Raw genomic sequence first — 27,434 nt, 5'->3', positions numbered from 1 at the left:
AGAAATTCGCAATCAGCTGTAGGTCGTTTTAGGCTAAATTGCACAGCTAATTATGAAATACCAGGCGAACAGCAATCAACAGCAGGTTGATTTTTTACTTGTGTAAGTGAAATGCAAAAATGTATTGCATACTTATATGGGCCCACTCATTAAAGTGAAAATGAAAATGTGGAATTTTGTAAAACTGATTTAATAAAAATTAAATACGCAAAAATTTGTTTTTAACATAATAATAATAATAAAAAAAAAAACAGAAATACAAATACACGCAAGGATTACTTGTAAAAATAATAAAATTAACACTAAATTGATATCCAAAATGTGAATATATATTTTAACGAGAGGTCGTTAAATTTAAATTTTGTTTACCATTTTTTGTTTTTGGTGTTTGCACAAATTGAACAAATGCAAAATTTCGTTAATTCGTTAAAAATTAATTACATAATGTGTGTAAATTAAAAGTTAAAAAACAAAATCAACTTAGTATTATTTACAGGTAAAATAATAATGATAATGATAATGATAATAATAATAATAATTAACCAACAAACTCTGAACAGATTTTTCGTATGAAGCGAGTTTGGATTAGATTTATTATTGCTTAGTTCTTTGCATTGATGCTTATATAAATCGATATATAAATTGTATGTGTGTATATGCGTGTGTTAATATATATAGAGAGAGTTCATAAGGATATGCGCACGTGAGTGTGTGTATGTGATAGTCCTAGTACATATATAGTAGAATACATTGTATGTTTTTTTATAAGTGCCCGCTGCAAAAGCAATCGTTGCATATCAAAAAAAAAAAAATATATATATACATATATGTATACATATTGTATATGTGCTTCTAAAATTTAGATTTTTGTTGTATTGTTTTCAATTCTTTGTTTTTGTGATTGTGTGTGTGTGTGTGTGTTCAAGTCTATAAGTTGCATTTTTCTCCTAAAAGAGTCCTCGTTCCTTCTTTAGCTTGGTCTGCTTCCAAATCGGCAGCTGCTCGAATTCCGCCCGACTGCAGCCCAAGGCCACTTGAAAGTCTTCGGCATTCAAGTAGACCTCCAGTCGTGTCGGCTCCACACCCTCGGGCAAGGGGCGGGCCTTAAGGACATCCAGGGGATACTCGGTTTGTGTCATTTGTGCCAACATTGTGCTTATCATGATGGGTGTGTCCGTGCGTCCATCCTGTGAAGAAGAAAAAACGTCGATTATTTATTGCAAAAGACGGAGACGGACAATGTTTTGGCTTACCTCTAAATTGATTTCTCTGACATCTGTGCGCTCTGTCCAGTCGGGGAAGAGGGCACGGAAAGCCAATGGCTCGAGGCCAGCCCACACAACTTGACCCTTGATGCCATGGAAGGCTTCCTTCTCGTTCTCGCCGTGCTTGGCACGCCAATAGTCAACGGCTGTCTCTAGGGCAGCTCGTCTCTCTGAGATCCAACGATTGACACCAGCTCGATTATCGCTTGTAGACGGACTGCTACGATCCTTTTCCTCTGTATTAACTGAAATTAAATACAAATTAATATATGGATATGGATTTCTTTCGTAGTTTTCTTACGCTTAATATCTTCCTGGGGCCACCAGCCCATCCAAAGCCACAGCTCCGTGCCATCATCTATCAGAAATATGGTCGGCTGTCGGGCATTGTATAGTTGGGCCTGGGCAAATGGATATGGACTATGCAGATCCTGGCAACGCAATCCATCGACCAACTCCTGTGCCTTAAACACACCCTGAGTGCTGCTAAACTGGAAGATTCTCAGTTGATAGTCGAAGCTTTTCGTTGATTGCAATAGACTGTGATAGTCCAGTCGTTGCTGTTCCAAGCCCAAGGCCAGTTTACAATCCTCATTCTCGGAACCCTCCTCCATTTCGGTAAGGGTAGCATTCTCGCAGGCAAAGAGATCCTTTGACATTTGCTTGATCAAATCCTGCCCCGCCTCCAGGGTAATGGTTCGTGTGTGCGATGAACTCTTGGAGCCATGCCAGACCAGAACCACACCCTGTTGTCCATGGATTAGCAACATGGAGCTGCGTGAACGCAACTGGCAGGCCTGGCAGTCGACTTCTTTAAGCAGGGTCTCATCCTTGACATTGCCCTGCACCTGATACAATCGCCATTGACTACGCCGCTCCAGACACTTGTCCTTGCGTCCGCGATGTTGCCACAGTTGCTTGAAGAGACGCACAAATGCAGTGCTCTCATCGCCCTGGGCCACACGCAATTGGGCGCCCTTCTCCTTGTCCAATTCAACTGTTAGGAGAGCAGCGGCACCCTTCTCATTAGCACTTGAATCCTGACCCTGCCAGGTGAAGTAGACACAACGATCGCGACCCACAGTGCTGCGATTGGACACTTTGCCGCTTAGTTCACGCACTGTCACCGATATTTGATAGATCCATCTGACTATATAGCTTTCCGTTGAATAGAAATGACCATAATCCTCCCTTGAGTTGGCCGCATCAAAGTTGAACTCATGAATTTGCCATTTATCAGTGGACTTGGTTATAATATCGCAATGACGCATGGTATCCGTGTCATAATAGAAGTTGCCACGCCCCAAATTGGCCTGCTCCAGCACCAGATTGGGCTCTTGATAGGGTTCACCCTTGAACAGGGCAGCCCCATTAAGGGCACGCACTATATTCACACCATTTGCCAGATAATCCTTCTCCAGATCTTCCCTCTCCAATTCGGGCCAATCACTGAATTTCTCCTTAAAGAGAATCGTTTCCATATTCTGGGTGATTTTACCTAAAACACACCAATCGGGCCGCTGGGGGCATCTCTTGGCATATGCCACACTCTCCCGCTTGCCCACAATAGAAGCATAATTGAGGGGATTCAAATAGCATTGGGCATAATCAGCCGAATCCTGGGCCACAAAGTGCTCCTGGGCCAAACGCATGGCCGCACGTTTATCATCCGATGGCGCGTTCTTACCATTCCACACATACAGCTCACTTCCGAAATCGAATACCAGCACCTTACGCGTATCTAGCATATCCACTTTGGGTATACATCCCCAGTATTTCTCCATGGGCACAAGCGCATCATCTTGGAACTCGTAAATCTTATTTGTTTCAATCAAACTGCTCTCAAAGACGTCATCCTCGTCGGCATGCCCCGAATCGGCTATTTCCGGCGGAGTTGCTTCATCCGTCGATGGGATGCCCAACAATTTCCAGAACTGACGCCACTGTCGCTCATTCAGATACTTGCCATCGGTAAGTATAACCTCCTGACTGGCTGTGCAACCCAGATCCTTATTCTCCACAATGGCAGCACAGATCTTCTTGCTGCGCGAAATCTCAATGACATTGGCAAAGGAGCCAACATAACGGAACAGTTGCGTTTCGGCCACCAAGATGAAGCAGTCCCCACGATTCATTGACAGATGCGTTGGGCTAACCAGTCGCGTCTGCACATGAGTACGTCCCTTGACATGGAGCAGCATTACCGGCTTATGGGGTAGCCACATCTGTTGCAAGGGCAACGAAGACGAACGCAAAGCAACCGATTTGAAATCCTCTACAGAGGCTAAGCCGGCTATGGCCTCAGCTGCCAAGTTACTACGTCCATGTCCGACTAAAACGAGAGAGAGAGAGAGATTACTACAAGGGCCTTACAAGAGAAATCTATCTGACTCACATGACTCCAGTTTAAGACGTCTCAGTTCCCGTTCGGCTATCCCGGATTTCTGTTCGGTATACTCCGAACTAATGTCACTCCGGGCAGCCAAACTCTTGAGTGGATTACGTGCAGCTCGCCGACCCTTTGGCCCCTGTATATTGCGTTTAGTCACGAGCCTAAAAAAAATGTTTATTTTTAAATTTTGAATTTATTTTTACATTGTTTGATTGTTAACTGAAACATACCTCTCAGTGGGCTTGATATCATCCAGATCCAACAACTGCTCCTTCTGCTCTTCCACGTGCTTTGGTTTTTTTATCTGCGAGACAAAGAAGTTCTCAAAAGTCTCCTCATCATCGAGACGTGGCACTAGAATTCTGGAGCCCACATTGGTGGGAGCAGCTGCACTCTTGCTGTTGGCCAACTCTTTGCTCTGTTTGGCGTTCTGTGGCCAAGCTCCGCCACCATCCGAATCTGTAGTGGATCCGCTGCTACTATTGCTATTGGAGCGACTCAGGGCCTGGCTCGAATCCTTCTCCTTCTCCTCTTCGGGATTAACACTCAGACTGCGTTGGGCTGCTGTCGGTTTGGTTGTTGTGGTGACCATCATGGAGGGACTTTTGGCCAGACCCAATTGCGGTTGATTGGCACTGCGCACCTCAAGCAGTGGACACTTTTTGGCTGCATCATTGGGTGAACGTTGAAATTGCAATTCCACGGGAGATTGTGATTTCGTCTGAAGTCGTCCAGCGACTGTAAACTTCTTGGCATCGGTTTGTTCTACAACTCAAAAACACACAATTCAAAAACCAAAACAAAAGACATTTTCTGCATAAATCAATCTCTTACCTATGCGTTGTTTCCACTTCTCTGAATTGGATTGCAATTTACCCAAACGATCTGAGACTTTGCCACCCTCAAGGCTGGTTGGTATTAGGGGCGATGGTGGTAATGGCTTGTCCGACAGCGAATGGGCCAAAGATAGCGATTCCTGTTGATTGGGCAAAATAAATTAAAGACTCGTTAATGATGTGTGTATTTTGCTCTCGTTTTGTGTACGCCCACACACTGCTCTATGACCAAAGTTTTGGCATTTAAAAAGAAATTAAACAAGATATACATATAACCAAATATAGAGAACATCTTTTTCGATCTCGACCTTATCGAGTTGACAAACGATGATTGCCTAACCAAAACAAAACTGGGTTGTTCCCAGTCCATTGCTATGACGCATCACCTGTATTTGCGTTCGAATTGCCACCTGTTATTTTTAATGTTGTTGCTTATCGAAAACCATTTGTAGAATCTGTTTTCCGATTTGCGCCTTAATGAATGTTTTGTATTTCCTAAGTTTTTGCATTTTGTTTACCAGTTTCACTTTTTTCATATTGTTTGTTTGCTTTGGTTGTTAGCTTAGTTGTTCGGTTCGGCAGGGAGAGGTGAAGGGCGACACACCTCGAATATACAATATAAACTCGGCTCAAGTATGACCCATTAATGGGTATGGAGATCCGAAATCTATCTCTAAACTGCGGGGCTTGCTGCCCGCACAAAGTAAACTAAGCAACTGGCAAATTATTGTGCGCACCTCTCGATGAACAACAATTTCAATTGAAGTTAAATGCATTAAGAGAAGAATTCCAAACATACAGAGAGATATAGTCAGAGAGAGAGAGAGAGAGAAAAAAGTAAATAATAGGCAGCAAAAGATAAGATAAGACTACTTAGAGAGACAACTTCTCTCTGGAGAGATCTCTCAGTCCTACAAAGCTATTGTTGTTGTTATTGCCATTTGTTTAAACTTTGAAAAGCATTAATGAAGTGTCAATATTAACTTATCATATATTTCTATTTCAAACCAAACACAAAATAAAACAACAACAAAAAATTAATTGTTATGTCTTATCGTGTTCAACAGACAAGTGTAAATAAAACTACAAGGAAACAACAAAAAAATGCCAATAGAAATTGATAATTTATATCTATCTTTTCTTGATTAAAAGATAGCTAGAACATAAATTCAATTTGATTATTACGTGGAATAGATAGTTGTAGCTAGATAACATAAAGATGGCTCAAACTTTACTTGATTGTCCAAATTTCTATACTTTCTTTGCCCATTTCTTGTCCTAAATCTTAAAGGTCTTAATACCTTCATACCAAAACAATTTGCCTTCTGTTTTCTAGTTTCGACCCATTTAGGCGTCCTTCAATTCTCAAGCTTTACTTGTGCCAAAACTTATTGGAACAAATGTTTGGCGATTTAATGGAAAGAGTAACGCATTTTGCCAGTAACAAGCCCTTAAATTTTGTCATAGATGTGTAAGTACATATGTATATGTCGAGTTTTTATAGCGAAATTTTATTTATAATCTAAAAGGGATTCTCGAACGAGATGCCAGTTGAATCACTTTACAAACAAGCATTCTATACCGAGTACCTAAATGATTGAAAATTTTTTGAAATGTTTTCGAAAAGTATTTACAGAACATTATGAAAATAATTTTGGATGGCGAAATAAAGAGCCAATGTTCGTTTTGAAAAATCAAATACTAATTGACTATCTTTTGTGGAATATACATATTCATAGGCCGAGCTAAGACTGCCAAATAGGGAATTTTAGCATTCTTTTTAACAAATCTATAACTCTTGATTTGCCTTGTAGCTTAAAAAGTCACTATCAACAATGTTTGCTTTAAAGATTTTTTTTGTTTACAGTACATTTCTAAATATCTTGAAATATTTTAAGAATCGGATTCCTGGGCTTTACTTACATTTATTTTCATATTCTCTGTTAGATCTTATTTAGGTACTGAAATGTTTCTTCTAAAACTAAAAACATCCAACTCTATGTGTTATTTCGCCGACGTTGCCCTACATACCGTCCATGATTATTTTGATGATTAAGTGAGTTGACTTTAATCGGAATTTTATTTATTTTAACCGCGCCCCATTGTTGGATTAACTTCCTCATTGATTATTTGCAGTTAGCCTTAAGCAAATGACATTATCAACTCTCAGACTCTTTTAGACTGACTGGCTGACTGTCTTGTTGTTGTTTACAGTGTTTGTTGTTGTGGATAGTGAAGAGATTTCTCAGTTGGCTTCTGTTGTCAATCATATTTGTTGTATGGCTCTCTTATATCAACAAATAACACTTAATCAACAAAAGCAACAATGGACATAACCTTGGCGCACTCCTCTCAACTTTTGCCCATCCCCTCCCCCCTCCGCCATCACCCTTTACCCTATTAGCCAATGAAATTCTCTTGAAATTTAACGTATGTGTCATGCGTTTTTATCATAATGAAGGCTCTCACTCTTGCTTCCTCTTCCTCACTTAGCTCCACACACACACACACACACACACACACAAACACACACCACCTGAACGGCAGCAGCAACACACAACTATAACCATACGAAATGATGAATCATTCAATACATATACAAACAAACGAAAAAATAAAATATTTGATAAAATACCTTAAACAAAAAAAAAACAAAACATAAATCCCAACGTTTCGATTACCAAATATTGGGTATAAGATTCAATACCTATTCGAAAACAACAAAAATGCGGTAACAAAAAAAGGTAAATGTTGTTGTTGTTGCTGTGTGATCAGAGCTTGTTCCAAGGAGGGGCATGACGCCAGAGAATATATCAACAAATGAATGCCAATTTATTATAATAGTTTCACGTTATGGTGTTGTGTTTGCTGATTGTTGATTATTACCTTTGCCGTTGGATTTTTCTACACACTCTCACCCATCTCACTCTCTCTCTCTCTCTAGTGGAGCAAAACACTTGTTCTCATGTAACTGTTTACATATCTTAAATGTAAAAGCGTTTTCAAATTACTTGAGGCTTACACTAATTAGAATTCCATCGAATGCTGTATTCCAACTATCGCGTTGCTGCCCAACCTACACCCACATCACGTATACGCAAATATTTTGTGGACCTAAACGAATCATTTGACATTAAAAGTAACGTTGAACGATCATACATAAATCTATAAGCGGTTAATCGGAGAAATGGTTAGGTTTTTTATATTATTAATAACTTAATTTCTACTCCATCCCTATTTGAAATATGGCAACTTATTTTGAGTGAGATTTTATTTATGCAATTTGAAATTAATTTTTGCCAAGTAGCTTATAATTAGCCATCCTTTTGTCCATCAATGCTAATGGGATTATAAATAAATGTTTAAAAACTGTTTCATTCGGTAATTATTTGATTCTACTTTTAGGGTTTAGCTTTTCTTTGACTTTATCTGGGTCAATTTATTGGCACTTTTCAATATTTTGGTAAATTTCCTAAGCTGTGCTTTCCGTTCTCCCATTAATCTACTTGTAATTCCCAACTGGTTTTAGCATTTAAGTAAAAACTGATGGTCATAAATAAAAAAATTTTTTGAAAAAATTTACAAAAATTGACTAAGCTAAAGCTATTTTAATTCGATATTTGTCATTAAAATTTTCCAAAATCTTAATTTTCCAAGTGAACCTTTCAAGAGAATTCAATTGTTTTATAATTATAACCTTTAACGCAATAATGATGCTGTTATTCGATTTAAACTCACTTAGAACTAGAAATATCGATCTCTTAGTTCTTGTAATTCAAAGTATTTCGAGATTTTGGTGCTTGTTTTTTTCTAAATGTTTTTTTAAAATAAATATAAATAACTTTTTTTTTTTGCATGTTCATAGAGCACAGTTCAATTAGATGCCCTTCACTATGTAAGTGTTTGGTTTCTACATATGTTTCATTTTGGGACAAATTGAGCTACTTTTTATTCCATTTTAAAATAAATATATACATATATATTGCATATGCCAAATAGGAAGGGGTTTTTGGTGGCTAATGATATACTAAAAATTTCCATACGATTTTAGCTGGACTTTTGTTTTTTTTTTTTTGTTTTGCCAATTCAGCACAAAACTATTAGTTTTTGTTTTTGGCCTAGTCAAGTTCAAGTGTATGTATAATAGTGCAAATTGTGTGGGCATTTGGCCAATAGCGTAAAATCTACAATAAATAAGCACATAGCAAAAAAAAAAAGGGGAATGTAAATCAGTGAATGGAAGTTTTCCATTTAGTTGGTAATTCTTTGTTGATGAATTAATCCATTGAAATTTCTCATATCAAATGGAGAAGAGAAGAGACGAGAGGCATATGTACGTATATATTTAATTGATAAGTAGCAGCAGCAACAGTCACAGAAAGTTCATTCACATTGCAAACAGAGCTAGGTTCATTGAAGATACAAATACAAGTAGATATATGTCTTTATATATGGGCTTATAGTTGCTCAAAAGGTTTTTTACACAAAGCGAACAAAGTCCATAGAGCAAGTAGATTAAAATAAGTTAATATACTCTTTGGACTTTCTTTAAATGGTTTGCGTAACAAATGTCTAAATTATTTCTAAATCACATCAAATTTCTTTCCCTTTCTTCTTTTGTTTTGACCACAAATCAATCAAAGAATTAGATTCACTTTACACACAGAAGAATTGCTTGTGGCAAAATTTCTGAGTAAAATCCATTATTAATGAACAAATCTCATAAGAGTTGGATTCGCGCATCAATTTATTTGACAAATTGTTTTGGCTTTTGCGCAAAGACACGCTTCGATGAGGATGATGATGAAGAAGATTGCCCTATACAAAATATATATAGGGTGCTTGAACAAGAGTTAAAATAGTCATGGAGACTTTTGTAAATATTTTAAATTATTCATGTTTTTGCACCTCTATTGCCTCCAGTTGAAACACCCTCTATCTGTTAGTTTAGTTTTAAACGCCTTGAAAACCCATGAACATTACGCAGACCGAGAAAAAAGAAACCCCAAAACAAAAATCGAAAACAAGCAAATGGCAAAAGCTATTTTCTAAAATTTTTGCCTCAATTTTCGACTCAGCTGTTTAAACATTTATTAGAACACAAATTTTGTAGATAATAAATGACTATTTATTAATGAATACGTCTCGTTGTAAACGCTTTTATTTGTATTGTGTTTCTATTTATAGATAAGCATATATATATATATAGGCATATAAGGAATATAGGATTATAGGGATAAATAATACTAAATACAAATTCTTGATAAATTACAATTTACAATTCTTAAAACATTGAGACATCATTTTCTATCCTTTCACAGTTTTTTTTAAAAACAATTTGACAAGTAAAAAAAAAAATATTAAAAGAAAATAGAACAGGAAAATAAGTACAATTTAGGATTGAATTTTTCACGAATTTTCTCAGTGTTTTTCGTTTCGATTTAAATTTGTTTAAGCTTTCATCAATTAAACAAACAAAATGCATACTAGGGCAAAGAATTGGTAAGCAACAACGGCGTTGACTAAATTCTACACATTTAATGTTTATGAATATAATTATTTTGTATGTAATGTAATGTATGTATGTATGTATATAATGTTTATGAGAGTATATATCGCATGTATGTATGTATGTAGAAAGAAATTGTGACCATACGAATATTTGTGAGTCATTCGAAAACAAAAGCAACCAGTGTAATGGGGAAGGGGGTGACCCATTCATCTGATGATGGCACACTCACACAAACGCTGATCGACAAAGACAAAAAAAAAAAAAAACAGAAAAAAAAACAATCATCTAGTTATCTCTAAAAATTCCTGGCCAATTCATCTCGCATCATTCACATTCACATAGGTCGGCTCATCCAAGTGGTGACACGTGCTTGATGAACTCGAGGAGGCCAGCTCCTCGTTTAGCAAATCCGTAATGGAATAGGCCGACAAGGGACGAGAGAAACGACGCTCGGAGAGTATGTCATCGATGCAGGTGACTGGCGATAGACTATCCGATTCCTCGGCACTGCGTGCAATGGCCTGAAAGATATTCTCCATGCTGAGATCGAGGCAAAAGTCAGTCGGCTGACGCAACATCACTGGCGATGCCGGCGGCTCTGGTGAGCTGGAGGACAAGGGCGAGGCTGTTGAGGGTGTGGCTGAAGTGCCACGTCGAGAACCATGCCTCAATACTGGCACAGCCATTGGCTCCCAATCGCTGTGCGTCGCCATGATCGATGAGGGCGATGTCTTGACACTCTCTGCGACTGGATGCGGTTGCGTCTGCGGCTGATGGTGATGATGTTGCAGTTCGAGTTCCTCCTCCAGCTGGAGCATGGCCTGCTCAATGTGACGCAGATGTGAGGCAATGCTGGATTTGCGTGAGGCACATGGTGTGGATTCATTCGATTCCTCGCTGGCCCCAAACATACGTATCTCGGGCAGAGTTAGGGGAGAGACCCGAGTTGTCGGCTTGCCGCTGCTGCTGGTGTTCCCTGTCTCAAACATGCGTGCAATTTTCGTCACATTGCTCCGTTTCACGGGCACAGGCAATGGCGGCAACTCCTCTCTTGGATGCGCCAGTGAGGACTGAGGCTGCTGTTGTTGACGCTTCGGATAGACCCTTGTCACCGGTTTACGCGTCTTTTGTTTAACCTGCTTGGTGGCAGCTGATGACTCCTGGGCCAGGACATGACAGCATAGCTCTGGCCCATAGCAACGATGAAATTTATTGCGATTCGCCTCGTAATCTGCATTGGCAAAATGCTTCATACGCACTAGAGATTTGGGCAAAAGTGTGAGGAAGACATAGGTGATCAGTAAGTAGGGCAACCAGGCGGCCCACTCCCAGGCCATGTTCACATAGACCATATAATCCGACGACAACATGGCGAATCCTCCTTAGCGGCGCCTCTCAGTAAATTCTTGTTCTCTTATCAGAAAATGAATTTGTGTTTTTTATTGACTTTATCCGGGGCAAAAATCGGAATCGTTATCGTTTGGTTAACTTTTTTTTTCTTCTCTGCAAATGTTCTTTAATTTTTTGTTTTCTCGTTGGTAACATCACATTGCACACATTCTAAACAGGATACAAAATTAGATTATTTATATATATATATTGATTATACGATTTTCTGATTGTTTGAAAATTTTGAAAAATATTGCAAAATATTTATCAAAGGATATATTTCATTTCGTTTCATATATTTTGCATTATCTTTCTACCCTCTCACACACACACACACACCCACACGCACAGAGGGACACACACCTTTATTTTTGTGCCGTCCGCATTGGTTTGCACTTTGCTTTGGAATGATGATGATTTCTTTATAATTTATAGATTTTTCATTTGGTCCTCGAGTATTATTTTTATCTTTTTGATTTGGGTTTCAGGTATCATCCGTTTTACATTCTCTCTCTCTCTCTCTTGTTTTACCGGCTATAATTTTATATTTCGTAAATTTTATAGCTTTATATTATTTCGTTGTTTTGTTTCAGTTGTTGTTGTTGGTGTTGGTGTTTTTGACGCATTTTATATTCCGTGGCGTCGTTCGTTCGTTTCGCGGTCGTTCTCTCTGGCTTCTCGTCTTAAACTTAACTGCCGTTGTTGGATCTCCTCCACCTAACGACGCAAAGTCGACGCCGACGCCGACGATGGAGACGAAATAGTGGCGAGGTCGCTCACTATTCAAAGCTGCGCGCGTCGTTTTATTCTCTCACTCTCTGTATCTTGCTGAATAGGGGGGCAGTACTCTTTTGCTCTCTCACTCTCTCGATCTGTGCTTTATGGGGAGCTTCTTCTTTGGACGTTTGCCGGCTATTGCTCTGCTGCACTTGCGCAGTATTCTTGTTCTTGGGTCAAGTTGTTGTTGTTGTTGTTGTTGTTGTTGTTGCTGTTGGTCGTCGTTGCCGTTCGTTGCAATGCGGGCAAAAAAAAAAGAGCAGGGGAAGATTCCTCTCTAACTAATGATGAAAGAACTTCTTTCAGTGGCCATTACTTGAACTGTATTCTTCGATTTTAATTTCTATATATCACAAATTACAGTGAGGCCCACTTGGTAAAAAGAAAAACTTCAATGCCCTGAGATAATGGCAGCCGAGTTAATATAAAATATCAACCAAGGATAACTACTCATCAGAAGTTACATTAATTTCACTTGCCTTAAAAAGTGAGCAATGGTCTCATTATCTATAGATAAAATAAATTAATATCTCGTTATTAGATATAAGTATTCAATGATATAGATATGGGCTTGGTCGGCTATCCGAAGTTAATTGATAGATAAGGACTAATTTTGCAATACATTTCCAAACAGAGTCGAAAAGTAAAAAAGGCTAGTCAAATACTTTGATTTTCGATTTAAAACGATGTACTAATAAACCCTAAAACAGGGCCACATTAAAATACATATCTAAAAGAATTTGACAGAAACCGAAATTAAAGAGATACCCTTGGTCGATTTTTTCTTTTACTTTAATTATTCTTTAGAATATTGTCCCAAAAGGGTTATTAAAAATTCGAAATACTTTCGGAGATATGAATGATATGCCCGTAATTCTGAATTGATTTTAAAACAACAAAATGCAATCAACGCAGAATAGGCATAATTCTGGTCCCAATCTCAATCCTAACTTTAGGATTTTCTAAAATTTTTTTTTTTTAGCCTTAAACAAGAAAAAAAAGAAGACCGAAAACTTTTCGAACAGCCATTGTAGCAAAAAATAGTTTGTTATTTTTTTTTTAACTTTAATTTGTTCTTAATTAAAAAATAGAAATATAATTCCAATAACTCTTTCCGTTTTCAAATGATAAATTTTTTTTAAAAAGGGTCCAAAAAACACGCTCCCAAACAAGAATACCCCTTAAGTTAAACCACCTTTACAAGCTATGACTAACTTAGACTATTACTATTAATGCTAATGGGCTATGGTTAAAAGTCTAGCCCATCAGCAATGATAACGAGTCTTGGTTAGCCATAAATTGTAAGCTAAGCCATCTCTAAAAGAAATAAAGCTACTCTGCCACGATCTAATTTTATCCATTTTGTCACCTCTTAATAAAATTTTTACTCAGTGCAAACTTTAACAAATTCTTTATTATTAGTTACCCTTATTTAACAAATTAATCCAGCCTCCTAAATTTTGTCTCTCTCTCTCTCTCTCTCTCTCTCTCGTAGTATATCTTTAAATATTTGCATGTTTCTTATAACAGAAATTCACATCAGACTTTGTTGTCTTTTTCATATTTGCCAAGTTTATCAGACTTTCTTGTTTTACTTATTGTTGTTCTTATTGCTCCACTCACTGACTGCGACATAGGCAAACAAAAACTCACATACACTATCTCACTCTCTTGTATGTCGAAAATGTAGAGCAACAACAACAACAACAACAACAACAACAACAACAACAACAACAATAACAATAATAATAACATTATTAACAAATGCCTCTTTGTGATTTATATATGTATGTGACATTTGCCTTTCGTTAATTTGTTAATTTTATTTGATTTTCTGAGCTGTCGCAGCGCAAAAATTTGTGTCATCTTTTCCATCTAATATGTATATATATATAGTTTTAGGTTGGCGATATCGCGTACCTCTATATATTATGTATATACATTGAGTATGCAGTCAAAACAGATGGCATTTTATTTTTAAATAATATGAATGAGTGTGTGTCTTGGTTTTGGTAGTGGTTCTCAATTCGTACGATTTGTAATGACCGAATGTTTTTTTATTTACTCATCATCATCATCATCTTGAGAAGGTGCAAATGCATTAGACCGTGTGCGTGTTTGTGTGTGTGTGCGGGCAAGAGTCGAATGTCCAGCCTTGAGACACTTTTTTAGTTAAATTTATATATTCCTTGAAAATTTCATTTTTCACATTGTGTGCAAAATGACAGAAAATCGTATAATGTATATTTATAGTTTATTATGTTAATATGCTTCCTGCTAAATGCATTTGACAGTTTATGCAACAATTTTTTGTTTGCTGTTTTCATTTCAGGAAATCACTTCACATTACTTTTTATGCAATACGAGCGAAAGATTCAGACTGAGACTGACTTGCACAGAGACGTAGACAGAGACACGAGCCTCCTTCTCTCTCTCTATTTTTAGTTTCAGTTTGCCGCTTATCAATTTTAATGTCAATTGAAACCGGCAGCAAATAATAATAATACTGCATAGTAATAACAATAACAACAACAGCAGCGAATCACATGGAAAAAGAAACCAAAAAAACAAAAAACAAAAATAAAATAAACAAAAAACCAAATCGAACGAAAGGCGTAAAAAATTGCCAACTAGTCGCAGTGAAGTCGCGACTTGAACTGCAAGCAAATATCATAAATTTCAATTGGAAGAGGGAAACCTCAGTGGGAATACGAGTCACAGCAGATTGGGAGAGAAAAAAAAGAGAATGTGAGAGGCTCCAAGCCGGCTTTTCAGAGAGGAGACATCGCACAACGAGTGAGAGACAGGGAGAGAGAGAGAGAAAGACAATGATAATAATAATCATCATGACAATGATGATGATGATGGTAAGACAGAGTCCCTCCTCTCATTAGGCGTATAAAACAAGATCAACGTAGGGAGAGAGAAAGGCGAATAACCAGAAAGGAAGAGGCCATCCTCTACCCTTTAAACTAATAAGGGTATATGCGAAGTCATCTCCAAAGAGGATCCATTTAGATCCAATAAATTTGCTTCAGAATAAGTATCAACTTGTATGCTTTAGCTCCAAGAAATAAATAGAAATCCTACGTTTTGAACTAAAGCAAAAGCAAAGATCTAAAGATCTTGTTACAGAGTATTACTTTCGTCGTTGCTCCAATTAAAGTCAAAAGGAATTGAATTTTTGGGAATGCAAATTTTAGAAAATATTTTGGGGCAAGGCTCATTATCATTTCAAGAAGATGATTCAGATCGTCATCATCATCATCAATTTCAATGGCTAACAGATTCTTCACGCAAGTGATGCAATTGTCTAAAAATTCAATAAGTTTGAGAGAAAGAAAAGAAAACAAAATAAAACACATTTCCTTCAACATAGACAGATAGTTCACCTTATCTATCACAGGGACGAGGCGGATGAAAAGAGGGGTACAGGGATTGTGTGTTAAAAGCAAAGAAAATAATGAATCACAACACAGAAGCAATAAAAATAATCAGCAATAAGTAGAAGCAACAGCAGCCGCTGTTGGCATTTTTTGCAGCTTGTAGATACAAGCGGCCAGATACAGACACAGATACAGATACATGAATAGTTGTTGTTTCTGTTATTTTTGTCGTTAAGGAAGACAAAGACTGTCAGACAGAATGAGCCAAGTAAAGATATGGGTACCCCCAGCGGGGCAGTTAGAAGTTGAGCTCAAGCTATATAGCTTTATATAGCTTTTGTGTGCTACTGTGTTGTCATTGCTAGATCTTGACTTGACAGGGCATGGACTAATGAACAAGTCGTCTCTCTCTACCAACAACAACAACAACAACAGCAACTGTAATAATAATGAAGTACGATCCCACTAAAAAAAAAAAACTAAATAGAGAGAAAGAGAACCAAACTGAGCCGTGGAGAGGAGGCGAAGTATATCAAATTTACAAAACAATTTACAACAGCACGAGCACGAGCAATGGAAAAACAAAAAAAAAACAAAAAAAAAAACAACAACAAACTAACTAAGAAGAAGATGAGCACGTTCAAGATCAAGTCAGAGATCAAATGCAGGCAGGCAACAGCAACAATAACAAAAACAACAACAACAACAGCAGCAACTTCTACTTAGAAGCAGAACAGAACAGCCCAATAGCCCAGCAGACCAGCACAGACCAAACACAGCCTCAGTACCCAGTGTCAGTCTCAGCCCTAGACTAAGTTGTTGCTTATGCTTCAGGCAAGTTAAGAAAAATTATGGCAAAATGGAAGAAGTTCCGCGACCAAGGCGAAACCAAGCAGAAGGAAGAAGAAGATGCTGTTGCAAGAGCAGGCAAGACAACGACGACTTTGCCTGGTCTCCTCTCTGTATCTATATTTAACCATAACAACCACAACAACAGCAACAACAACAACAATAACTTGAGCCAGAAAGAACTACCATGACCGGCTGCATCATCTGTTCCAGCCCTTCTCAACTCTTCTCCTCCAAAATTATCGAGTCCTTCCTCCTTGTCTCCTCCTCTATGATTCTCTCTCTCTCTCTCTCTCTCTCTTATAGTAATACATTATTATGTGCATTTTCATTTGCCTCAACGATCGTGGCTTGATAAATTATACTAAATTATAACTATGAAAAAAATAAAGGAAACTCTTTTCTCTTGTCAAAAGTGATTAAACAAACATTCCCTCTTATGTATAAAGAGAAAGAAAAAAAACGGTCATAGAACTTACAATTTTATGTATAAATTTACTCGTAATTATTAATAAAACGTTCCATAATTGTGCATCAAGTGTCATCTTGGCGGCAAAATGAGGGTACAAAGCCAAATGCATTAACAGTGGTTCAAGTTGCAGTCATTTAGTGATGAAAAACAAAAACTAATGTTTGAAAGATTTTATCTCACTCAGAAGAGAATATGTAGTTTAAAATTTAAATGGAATTTGTTTTACTTGGGCAACACACACGCCGGGGTCACCACTTGAATGACTCACGGTTTTTGTTTTTTTTTTTTTTTCTTTTTTCAAGGTTTTCTTTCAAAATTTAAAACAATTGTCTTTAATTTTGTGAATATTTGACCAATATATCTATTTATGTAGAGCTTTGTAGCCACTTTCTATTGATCTTAATACCACTGTGTGTTAGAGCTTAGGCGTTGAATACTTGAACACTTGTGGCCTCCCAAATAATAAAAACGAAAGAAACTCCAAGAAGCGTGTAATTCGCTGCCAACAATAACAAAAGCGACAACACTTCAAAACTCATTTGCCATGCCAGGCCAAACCGGGGCCAGTCAGTGAGTTGGTTTTGGTGTGTGGGTCAGAAGATCGCTTTGACATGATTTCTTCACAAAATTTCTCCCACCACCACCACACCACCACAGTCACCCAACAATCCATCCATCCATCCATCAGGCAACGATCAGTGCCACCAACACAGCTATAAGATGCTGTGTGTCTTGTGTTGTGTTGTTGGCATACATAGAGAAAAGTGTAAGGAGGCGGAGTCCATGTAATTAAATGTGATTACTCGTACAATTTAGCCAAGGGAAAAGACCTTGCTTGCCGCTCTCTGTCTACCCGCATAATTATGTAGCGCAGAAATAATCGTTTATTTAGCCTGGCATGAAAGGAGAAAGGGGTGGTAGAAATAAGTTCACTAAACTCAATTGCCACAAGTGCTCAACAATTTTTGGTTTGGTGTCAAATTCGTCTAATTGGCCAAGTCCACTAACGGAAATCAATGGCATTTTCGCACAAAAAGTGAAAATGTTGACATGCCCAAAAAAAAAAAATTGTTTAAAGCGAAAATAAAAATCAAAAATATATGTTCATGGTCACAAATCTGCCTAAGCACTTGCACTTTTTTTTTTCATCTACTGTATTTGTGTTGCCTACTTTGCGGCACAAGTTTAAATACATTTTAAATGGCTCCCAGAAATATGCAATGGTTTGCAAATGATTTTCATAACAAATCGCTTTTAGGCAGAGAGGGCAAAATATAACTTAACGTACAACAAAAATTACAAATTTTACATCTTAAATTAATTATTGACGTCTTCAATTGAACTAATATAAAACCAAAAATTTCACATCCAATTTGGAAAAAATTTTGAACTCAAAAAGAAAATAGAATATATCTAGGAGTTATTTAGACATTAGATTAGTGAACTGAGTTAAGTATCTGTTAAATATTTCAAAGTTAATCTAGATGATTTTAAAGGCTTTGACATCTTTCGTGTCTTAAGAACTACTTTTCAATCCCACACTTTAGATCTTGGATCTATGAGGTAAAAATACTCCCAAAAGTATGCGATTAATTAGTCCAATGACTTGATTTAAAAAAAAAAATTTTAATTTTTGGAGTATTCTGTGGATCTGCAAAACAAAAATTGCTTATAGACAATTCTTAATTTATAAAAGATACAAAAAGTTATAAATTTATTGCAAATAATTATTTATAATTAATGCTTTTTCAATCTATTGCCTACATTAAGGGGGAAAGTGACATTTTTTAGTTCTAGATACGTTCTATCACTAACCATAGAACACATAGATGGGACAAACTCATGATTTTTTGATTGCAAACGCTAGCCTAGTCATGGAACCCCAGAGAACTTCGGGAAAACCCGAACGCTCGTACTCTCAATGAGAGCGTAAAGTGGGGAGAGGGCCAAGCAGCTACGAAAAAAATTCAGTCTAGCACAGACTACCGAACGACGAAGGCAGGCCTATGTCGCTTGTGATTTCGTTCTGTCTATGTATGTGTACACTCGTCGGTACATGCTCAGGCTTCGTAGTGTGTGTGTGACGTGAAGTTGTACAACATCGCATTTCAATAGCTCGCTCGACCAAAATTTTTAATTTTCGACAAAACAGCGACAATGCGAATAGGATATGCCCCTGTGGAAAGAATATCAAGAAATATTGGCATCATCTTCGTATGTATCTCGGTGGCTGTGCCGATAGAGTGTTCGCTTGGCGATCGGAATATCCCTGGTTCGATTCCCCCACTTCGAAACCCGACGAATAAGGTTTTTTTTTCTTCTATTATTTTAATAAATAAATAAAAAATAAATAAATAATAAATGAATAAAAAAGAAAAATAAACAAAAAATAAAGAGACAAAAAATCCACAAAAAAACAAAATTATAAAATAAAATAAAACCTTATTTAAGCCGACGATTTTGAGTTGGGAATCGAACCAGGGACATTCCTATTTCCAAGCGAACACTCTATCGGCACAGCCACCGAGATACATACGAAGATGATGCCAATATTTCTTGATATTCTTTCCACAGGGGCATATCCTATTCGCATTGTCGCTGTTTTGTCGAAAATTAAAAATTTTGGTCGAGCGAGCTATTGAAATGCGATGTTGTACAACTTCACGTCACACACACACTACGAAGCCTGAGCATGTACCGACGAGTGTACACATACATAGACAGAACGAAATCACAAGCGACATAGGCCTGCCTTCGTCGTTCTGTAGTCTGTGCTAGACTGAAATTTTTTCGTAGCTGCTTGGCCCTCTCCCCACTTTACGCTCTCATTGAGAGTACGAGCGTTCGGGTTTTCCCGAAGTTCTCTGGGGTTCCATGACTAGGCTAGCGTTTGCAATCAAAAAATCATGAGTTTGTCCCATCTATGTGTTCTATGGTTAGTGGTTCTATGCTTTAGATAATTTAGTTTAGTTTAGATTCCAATTATGACGATTTTCAATAATATCAATTATGTGTTTTCCCAATTGCCTCCATTTTTGATTTGAAATATTTTTTCATCTTGATATTCGATATCTCTTCTCTTATGTCATTGCAAGGTGGCTAGCCTTGCAGCCAGTATATACAGGTAGGCAATTTTAACGCTTTGAAAAACAACATTGCAAATAACAAAACGTTTAACAATAAGGAAATTATTTTCACGCAATCGAGTACCCGAGATCCGTTGCGGTTGCTAAACAACATCATCATCATCCACATGAATGGCACGCATGATATGATGCTTTAAAACTTAGCCCAGTCTTTGACTGGGGATAAAAATATATAAATTTACTTGACTCTCTACTTACATTTACAAAGTTTTCGCGACGTATATCATCGACTTCATCGCGCTTTGATATGCGTTTCTTCCAATCATCCTCGCCGCTCTTTTGAAGAGCCGCCAAACGATCCGCAATGGAGCCAGTCTTGGCTATGGATATTGTGCGCTGATCGGGGCCCATGACCTAAGGGGAACAACGCACAATGGGTTGAGTCACAACAATTGACAGTGGGTCAAGAACATGATGGGTTTTATTCACCTGAGTCGATGAGCGACGCACGCCTTGAAGAAAATCGGGCAAAGCGGTTGCCTTATTGGAAGTATCTGCCGCTGATCCGCTGGCACCTGATTCAGATTCTTTATCGAGCTCTTCTTGCTTATCAGTTGTGTGTTGACTTGATGTTGTTGTTGATTCCTCCTTTGGGTTCACTTCATTGTCTTTATCCACATGACGTAACTTGACAAAGCTGCCGCTGCCGGTGCTGCTGGTGCCAAGTGGGGGCAATTGTGGGCCAATGCCAATGGATATACCACCAGATGGGATTGGTGGTGGGGGAGCTGCTGCTGATATGCCCGAGTGACTTTTACTTTTTGCAATGTTCAGTAGATTGCTGTAACAGATGAAAATAAAGAAAAACAAAACAAAAATAACAATCGGATAAGACCAGTTAAAGTGTGTGTGCATAAAGTGTGGCAATTAAAGTGCAGAAAAGTCAGAAGATAGCTCACACAGATTGAGACCAGATACACAAATGCAATGCAGTGCCAAAACGTGCGTTTTTCCCTCAATGGACTTCCTCCTTACTTCAACTTCTCCTATGCCTTTTCTGGTGTCCCATTAATAGAAAATTCGTGACATGGCATTTTCTGAGCCACTAATGAGGGAGAGGAGAGAAAGAGACCGGACCGGACCGGAGACTAAAGTTGAACTGCCTTATTGAGTTTTCCCTCTTCTAGAATGAATGCACATGGCCAACATACATACATACAGACACACACACAGACGGACAGACAGGAAGCCCCATTGACGATCGGATCGACGTTTGCTGCCTTTTTTGTTGGGATTTTTCCACACCAAAACAAAAAAAAAACTTTCTCCTTTAATAGATATGAGGGGCTGGCAAAAATTTCTCATGTACCAACAGAAGACGAAAAAAAAGGGAATGCTTTTTTTTTCTTTCCTTAAAACTTAAAATCTTTTAACTCATGACCAGAATAATAATGGTCAAGTTTTTAATAATGGCCAAAATGCTGTTATCTCAGGCGATTGCGCGTTAATGAAGAAACCTTTTCGTTTAAGCGAGGATCTAATTAATAAGTGAAAGACGTCTTCATCATTTAGAAAAACTGGACACAGCGAAGGCTTAAGTAATTGGCTATATATTTTAATCCCCAAAGGATGGCTAACCCTATCTCGCATAAACATAGAAGCAAATCTTAAGTAGCTGTTAAATTATAAGTAGGAAAGTTTGCCAACATTTTTGATTAACACATTCTTAAAAAATGAACTTTATCGGTTGTTGCTACATGAGTAGTCTAAATGATATTATTTATAAGTATATTAATTGGATTTTTCTGTTATTGTTAAAAGAATTAATATGTGTGCAGTTAATTTTAAGCGTCTTTTGAAATTGGTAGACAGAGACAAAGAATACGGTTAGTGCAATTCTTTTCCAAGAGTTTTTCCATTGATAATTCTTTTGAAAGATGTCATCCAATGAGCATGGTCTTTGTCTTGTCTCATCATCAACTGTTGCCTTTGTCTTGACCGTTATATGGTATATATTTGAAAGATTTTTCACACAAAGCCTTTTCGTTCGTAGCCGACAACATTAGTCATCCGAAAAGAGAGACAAGTTTCATTTGTTACATGATTCTGGATTCTGTATGGTTCTTATCTCTCTGTCTCTCTCTCTCTCTTTCCCTCTCTCACAAAATGGAATTTCCAAACATGAGTCAAAGAAGAAAAAAAAATACATAAAAACACAAAAAAAAACCAAACTAAAAATGAAATGGGCAAGGCATTTTTTTTTCAACATTAAAAAACCGCTAAGCGGGGAGGAACTTGTTTGCATTTGGAAACAAACACATTCGCACACACACACACAAACACACTCACACACACATATATATATACGCTTACTTACGCGAAAACAGTTTCACAAGCACTTGTACTTAGATACACAGTTTGAGGGACACAAAGGAGTTTTTGCACTTGCACAGAGACAGACTAAGACTAAACCCGGCGAATGACCAAAGTCGAATGAGAAAGAGCCTGTGTGATAAGGCCAGACCAGGCAGACAGTGAGTCTAAGCCATGCAGGCAAGCGGCCGGAGAGGAGAGAGACAGAGAGAGTGGGAGGGAAATCGGATCATTTAGCCGAATTCAAACGAAGCTATGAATTCACACCTGCACAGAAGCAGGTAAACATACATAAAGTGCTGACAGCTAAATTGCATATTAATTTGTATGGAAATCTTGACAAGCACTCAAGTGGATAAACTCGACTTAGTTGAAGGCCAAACTACCTGGCAACACACCTTCTCAACCTCAATCTGCTGCTCATCCTTGTCCTCATCCTTCCATCTCTACACTCTTCACTCTCCAATGTTTTCAATTAGTTCGATGTAATATTGGAAATGAATAACAAAAAAAAACAAAAGTTTTATATTTGAAAAAAGTTCAAAGTTCAGCTAAGCAAATCAAAGTAATGGATAAATTGCAGACACATCAAATAGATGGATTTGATATTGAGAAGGGGTGGGGGGAAGGTAGATAGGTCAAAGTGCAGACACGCGATTGATATTAGTTTGTCTTAGCCTGGCTTTTACCTTTGTTTGATAGTTTCTCTAATGCATTAATTGCCCTTTTGGTAACAGTTTAGTCAAGCAATTAGTTTGAGTGCTGCCAGTCGGGGTTTGACTTGACTGACTTGGCTTGGCTTGGGTGTGGCCAGGCCAACTGACCAGACCGGCCATCTATGGACCCATCACACAAACACACACACACACACCCACAAGTGTGTAATTTAAACTGAGCAGAATTGAAAATTGTGAAAAAATGATGTGAGATTGGCAAAAGCTTTTCCCCTTTAATTTTGTTTGTGTTTGATTTCCATGTAATAGAAATTGATATGCGCATAATAAGCCAGCCAGTCCAACCAGCCATCTATCCAACCATCCATCCAGCCATTAGACGACTTAACGATCCTCTCCCTCTGTACTCTTTACAAGGCATTTTGTAATTGAATTACTCGACTCGTACTTGATGCCATAATTAAAGCTAAAACCCGATCACGCGATCTCCTCCAAGTGAGGCAAGAGAAAGAGATTCGTTTGGGTTAATGATATAACAAAATGAATGGTTTTATAAACTATTTGGCGCGGCATAAATAGCAAAAATTTGAAATGTGTCTATAACACGGAATATATCTTAATAATTGCAAAAAAAAATATACAAAAAAGAAAAGAAATTCATAAAGTTATGTGCACCTCAAGGTGTTGAAAAGTTATGCAAAATATTTGAAAAACAAAGTAAATTATTTTTTTTATATGTATAAGACCAAAATAAACTTCAATTAGAATCGTGTCTTTGCCATTGATTTAAATCTTAGCCCTGAGTTTATTTATTTTATTTGAGAAGGTTAAAACTTAAATAAATAAAATAAAATAACTCACAAATCAAATATATATATGTGATTGTGTGTGTGTGCGTATGTACTTATCTTTCTCTGTGTGTGTGTGTGTGTAATAACAATCTGAAACCGCGAAATTGTTAAATATGATCACCTGGCCGTCTCGGTTTTTGTTTTTTTTTTTTTTATTTTGGTGGTTAAAATTATGATGATGATGATATAAATCATCAAGTAACAAAAAGTGAATGAGTGAGTATACTCAAACTTATGCAACATTTTGCAACAATTGCCACTCAAATGACACTTGCGAATGAAGCTCAAGCTCAAGTTAAAAATTGAAGTGACAATATTACACAAAGAAAAAGTTTTTGCCTTCTTTATTTTTTCTTCTTTCTTTCAGTTGAAGCGCAAAATAAAGATCTCAAACAATGCAGACAGAGCAGATGAACATAGAGAGATATAGAGGAAGATGGAGAGAGATAGAGTTGTTTGGTGGAAGAAGGGCAAAATTATATACATACATACATACATATGTAAGTATACAAAACAGACCAGACTCGACCCAATCCGACCACGTTTAAGCATTTGTCTTCTTCATAGAGTTGAGTTTCCCACGCCGCAGCAATCACCCAACATAATGATGCAAAATTACAACGTCAACGCCAAACTCAGTCATTTCATTTCATTTTGAGATCCCAAAGCCCCCTTAGCAATTTTTAACTTTGCCTTAAACTGACCTTCCGCTTTTTGTTTTTAGTTTTAACTTTTGCTCATTTTAACCTTTTTCTTTGTAGTTGATTTTTTTTTTGTTTGCTGCTTGTTTAATTGTAATTGTTGGTTATGTTTGGAAATTTCACCTCAAGTTCAAGGTGTCCCACACACACACACACACAACATTTCATATTAACAACCACATTCAACATTTGGCAACATCAAAAATCTTTCAAGTCTAACAACATTTAGTGCAACATTTTCGATTGGCAACATTTTTGATTGGCAACATCTGTTTTGTGGCAAATACCCTATCATTCAGAAGTAGCATAATTGATCTTATTTTTGTTTAAAACAAGTTGATCTACTAACTTTTAGTTTACTTTTACTACGAATCAGTATATGTATTTTATTTGTTATAGAAAATAAATGCCGAATTGATTCTTATCGGTTTTAACTTCTTTTGGGGCATGAAAACTTCGTGACTAAGGACCAAAGCGAAGATATTCCGTGTACACTGTTATTTTAACGAGCAGGCGCAGTGCTTCAAGCACGTGCTGCCACCCAAACCCTCAACTCGTCCTTCGGAAACGCCACCAGGATGAAAACCCCATCAATGCAACCAACCAACATGGCCAGACATGTTGTTGTTTCTACTTTTGCCGGTTGCCCAGAGTTACCCGAAAAAAAAAAACCAAACCAAATGTAAAGCGTCAAAACAAACCTCTCTTCCCTTTTGGAGTTTTTCTTTGTTTCATTTGTTGTCGATGGCAAAATGAAGAAGAAGCAATGAATCGCCAGGGGGGAAGGGGGAGTTGGAGATTACTCTTGTTCCTCTGTTTCCAAAAGTTGAGTGACTTGAACGACTAGACGACAACTCTAAGAGGGGCCCACAGCTTGTGCAGCGACGGAAGCAGGAAACATGCGTTTTTCGTTTTTGGCAAAACAAACAAAAGCTCTGCACTCCCCCAAAACCCCTCACCATCCACCGTCAATCTTCACGGGCAGTCCTCCCACACCACACCCCATCCCAACCCACCCCACTTAAGCAGTATCTAATTGATGCCTGGTGTTCATTTCCCCTGTAAAGTGGGGTTGCATTTCATATTCTCCCTCATTTTTCTTTGCAGTTTTCGTTTCATTCGGGCTTATTTTTCTGTTTTTTCTTTTTTTTTGTTCTTGGGTGTGGTTTGGGTTTTATTGATTGATATACACCATTGAGGAGGAGTTTGTTCTCTCTACTGATATCTTTTGTTTCGGCCCGCATTATTACCTAGGATGAAGACCAGAAAATCTATCGAATCAAAAATCTTCCGCTCTTTGGTTTTTGTTTTGTTTTCATGGGAAAATCATGAGTCAACGCATTTCATTCAAGTTTTGGTTGTACAAATTTTTTGGTCGAAACCACCATGATATTGATGTTGATGATGATGGTGATGATGACGTTTTCGTTTACCGTTGGCTTCCTATATAGTAGAACCGGGGCGGGGTCCCCAACTCTTTTGACTGATAACTTGTTTCTTTTTTTCCGAGTGTGTGTGTGTGTGTGTGTGTTAGACAACCCACGCTCAAATGCCCCCTAATTGACCGACCGTCTTCCATGTACTTAGGGCCCGGTGGGCCCCCTTGTGGGTCTCAGGTCTCACATTGGCTGGCTTGGCTGGTTGACTGGCTCTTCAACTACAATGAACTCGCGCGGTCGCCGACAAGTTCAACGAGCAATAACAACAACAACAACAACAACAACAAGAACTATTCACTGTCACAAGTCCATTCAACTGACTGTCGTCGTTGTCGTTCTTTCAATTGTCACAGCTGTTTTTCTCAACTCCCCTTAACTCTTCGCATTACCCTACACTTACACACTGTCTCAAGGGAGTCCAACACATTTGGATTTGAAAGAACTTTTACACAAATTTCAAAGGTGAATATCAAAATGATGGATTGCTTTAGTTGTGTGGATTTAAATATACCCTGCCTTCCTTCTGTCAGTTTAGATATCCTTTCTGAACGATGCCAATTTTATATTATACCTTTCGCCAGTAGTAAACAAATCACGTTTTCAGTGACTTGAACTTTGCAGCATTTGACTAGACCAGCTAAAGTACTTTACTCTATGGAACAGAGCTCTTACTTTGCCTCAGTGTGTAACGTCATAGAGGAATGAATGAAGTGAGACAGAAGTAGCAAAGTATGGGCGACAAGTGCCGCTTGAATCAATGTTTGTCTTGTGCCCCTACTGAAGGTGACGTGACATGGTGGAGGATAAGGAGGATGATGCTACCCATTCGTTTCCTGTTTGCACTTAATGCTAAGGAGGGGGTAGTAAAATGGATCTGTCCAAACATAAATCTAGTCGTTAATTGGTTAAAATTGTGCGTGTGTGTGATCCTCACCCTACCTATGTATATATACTTTAAGGTTAGTATAAGTATTTAGTTAACCCACATACATATATGAAAGAAAACAAATGAAAATGTAAAACTGAGCTGCATTTTAATTGGACAGGAGATACGGTCAAGTACTAATCATATGCATATATAAATATTTTACATATATATATTATATATATACAATGTATACCATACATATGTACATATATATACATCATATTTGTATGTGAATGATAATGCTAGCAAGTTATCGCGCGCGATTCAATGAATCGTTTTATATGCCAGAAACAAAACAAACACAAAAAGTTGCAACACTCAAAAATTACTTTATTTTTACTGGAAACCTGTTTTAGTTTTTAAATTACGCAGAGGTGAGATAGAGAGAGACAGAGAGAGAAAGATAGAGAGGAAGCTGGGGGGCAGGGGTATCGGCAGGCAGATTCTAGAATTAAAAACTAAAAGTGCGCTTGGTCAAGCGTTCCGATAATCGGACTAGTGAGT

The 27,434-nt window shown here is 37.7% G+C and overlaps 2 protein-coding genes across 4 annotated transcripts; both read right to left on the bottom strand.

The window, feature by feature from the left end:
• Positions 1-561: 561 nt before the first annotated feature.
• On the bottom strand, positions 562-22,394 carry LOC6645154 (supervillin). 2 transcript variants are annotated; one of them, XM_002067797.4, is made up of 9 exons: positions 22,342-22,394; positions 20,454-20,805; positions 20,223-20,378; positions 4,492-4,633; positions 3,888-4,422; positions 3,661-3,818; positions 1,567-3,597; positions 1,254-1,510; positions 562-1,187 (listed from the first exon to the last, which is right to left on the bottom strand). In XM_002067797.4, exons 3-9 carry the CDS (start codon positions 20,373-20,375, stop codon positions 948-950), a joined length of 3,516 nt encoding a protein of 1,171 aa, XP_002067833.2. In that variant the 5' UTR covers positions 20,376-20,378; positions 20,454-20,805; positions 22,342-22,394; the 3' UTR covers positions 562-947. The 2 variants fall into 2 exon arrangements, with proteins under 2 accessions (XP_002067833.2, XP_023032948.1); XM_023177180.2 differs by lacking the exons at positions 20,223-20,378; positions 20,454-20,805; positions 22,342-22,394 and adding an exon at positions 5,012-5,136.
• Positions 9,621-14,557, bottom strand: LOC6645153. 2 transcript variants are annotated; one of them, XM_023177181.2, is made up of 2 exons: positions 14,522-14,557; positions 9,621-11,565 (listed from the first exon to the last, which is right to left on the bottom strand). In XM_023177181.2, the coding sequence occupies exon 2, from the start codon at positions 11,373-11,375 to the stop codon at positions 10,320-10,322; it is 1,056 nt and encodes a 351-aa protein (XP_023032949.1). In that variant the 5' UTR covers positions 11,376-11,565; positions 14,522-14,557; the 3' UTR covers positions 9,621-10,319. The 2 variants fall into 2 exon arrangements, with proteins under 2 accessions (XP_023032949.1, XP_002067832.1); XM_002067796.4 differs by lacking the exon at positions 14,522-14,557 and adding an exon at positions 11,758-12,097.
• Positions 22,395-27,434: the final 5,040 nt, after the last annotated feature.

This window comes from Drosophila willistoni, assembly GCF_018902025.1.
Source record: "Drosophila willistoni isolate 14030-0811.24 chromosome XR unlocalized genomic scaffold, UCI_dwil_1.1 Seg105, whole genome shotgun sequence".
Taxonomy (NCBI): Eukaryota; Metazoa; Arthropoda; class Insecta; order Diptera; family Drosophilidae; genus Drosophila; species Drosophila willistoni.
This window is presented reverse-complemented; position numbering and strand designations above follow the sequence as displayed.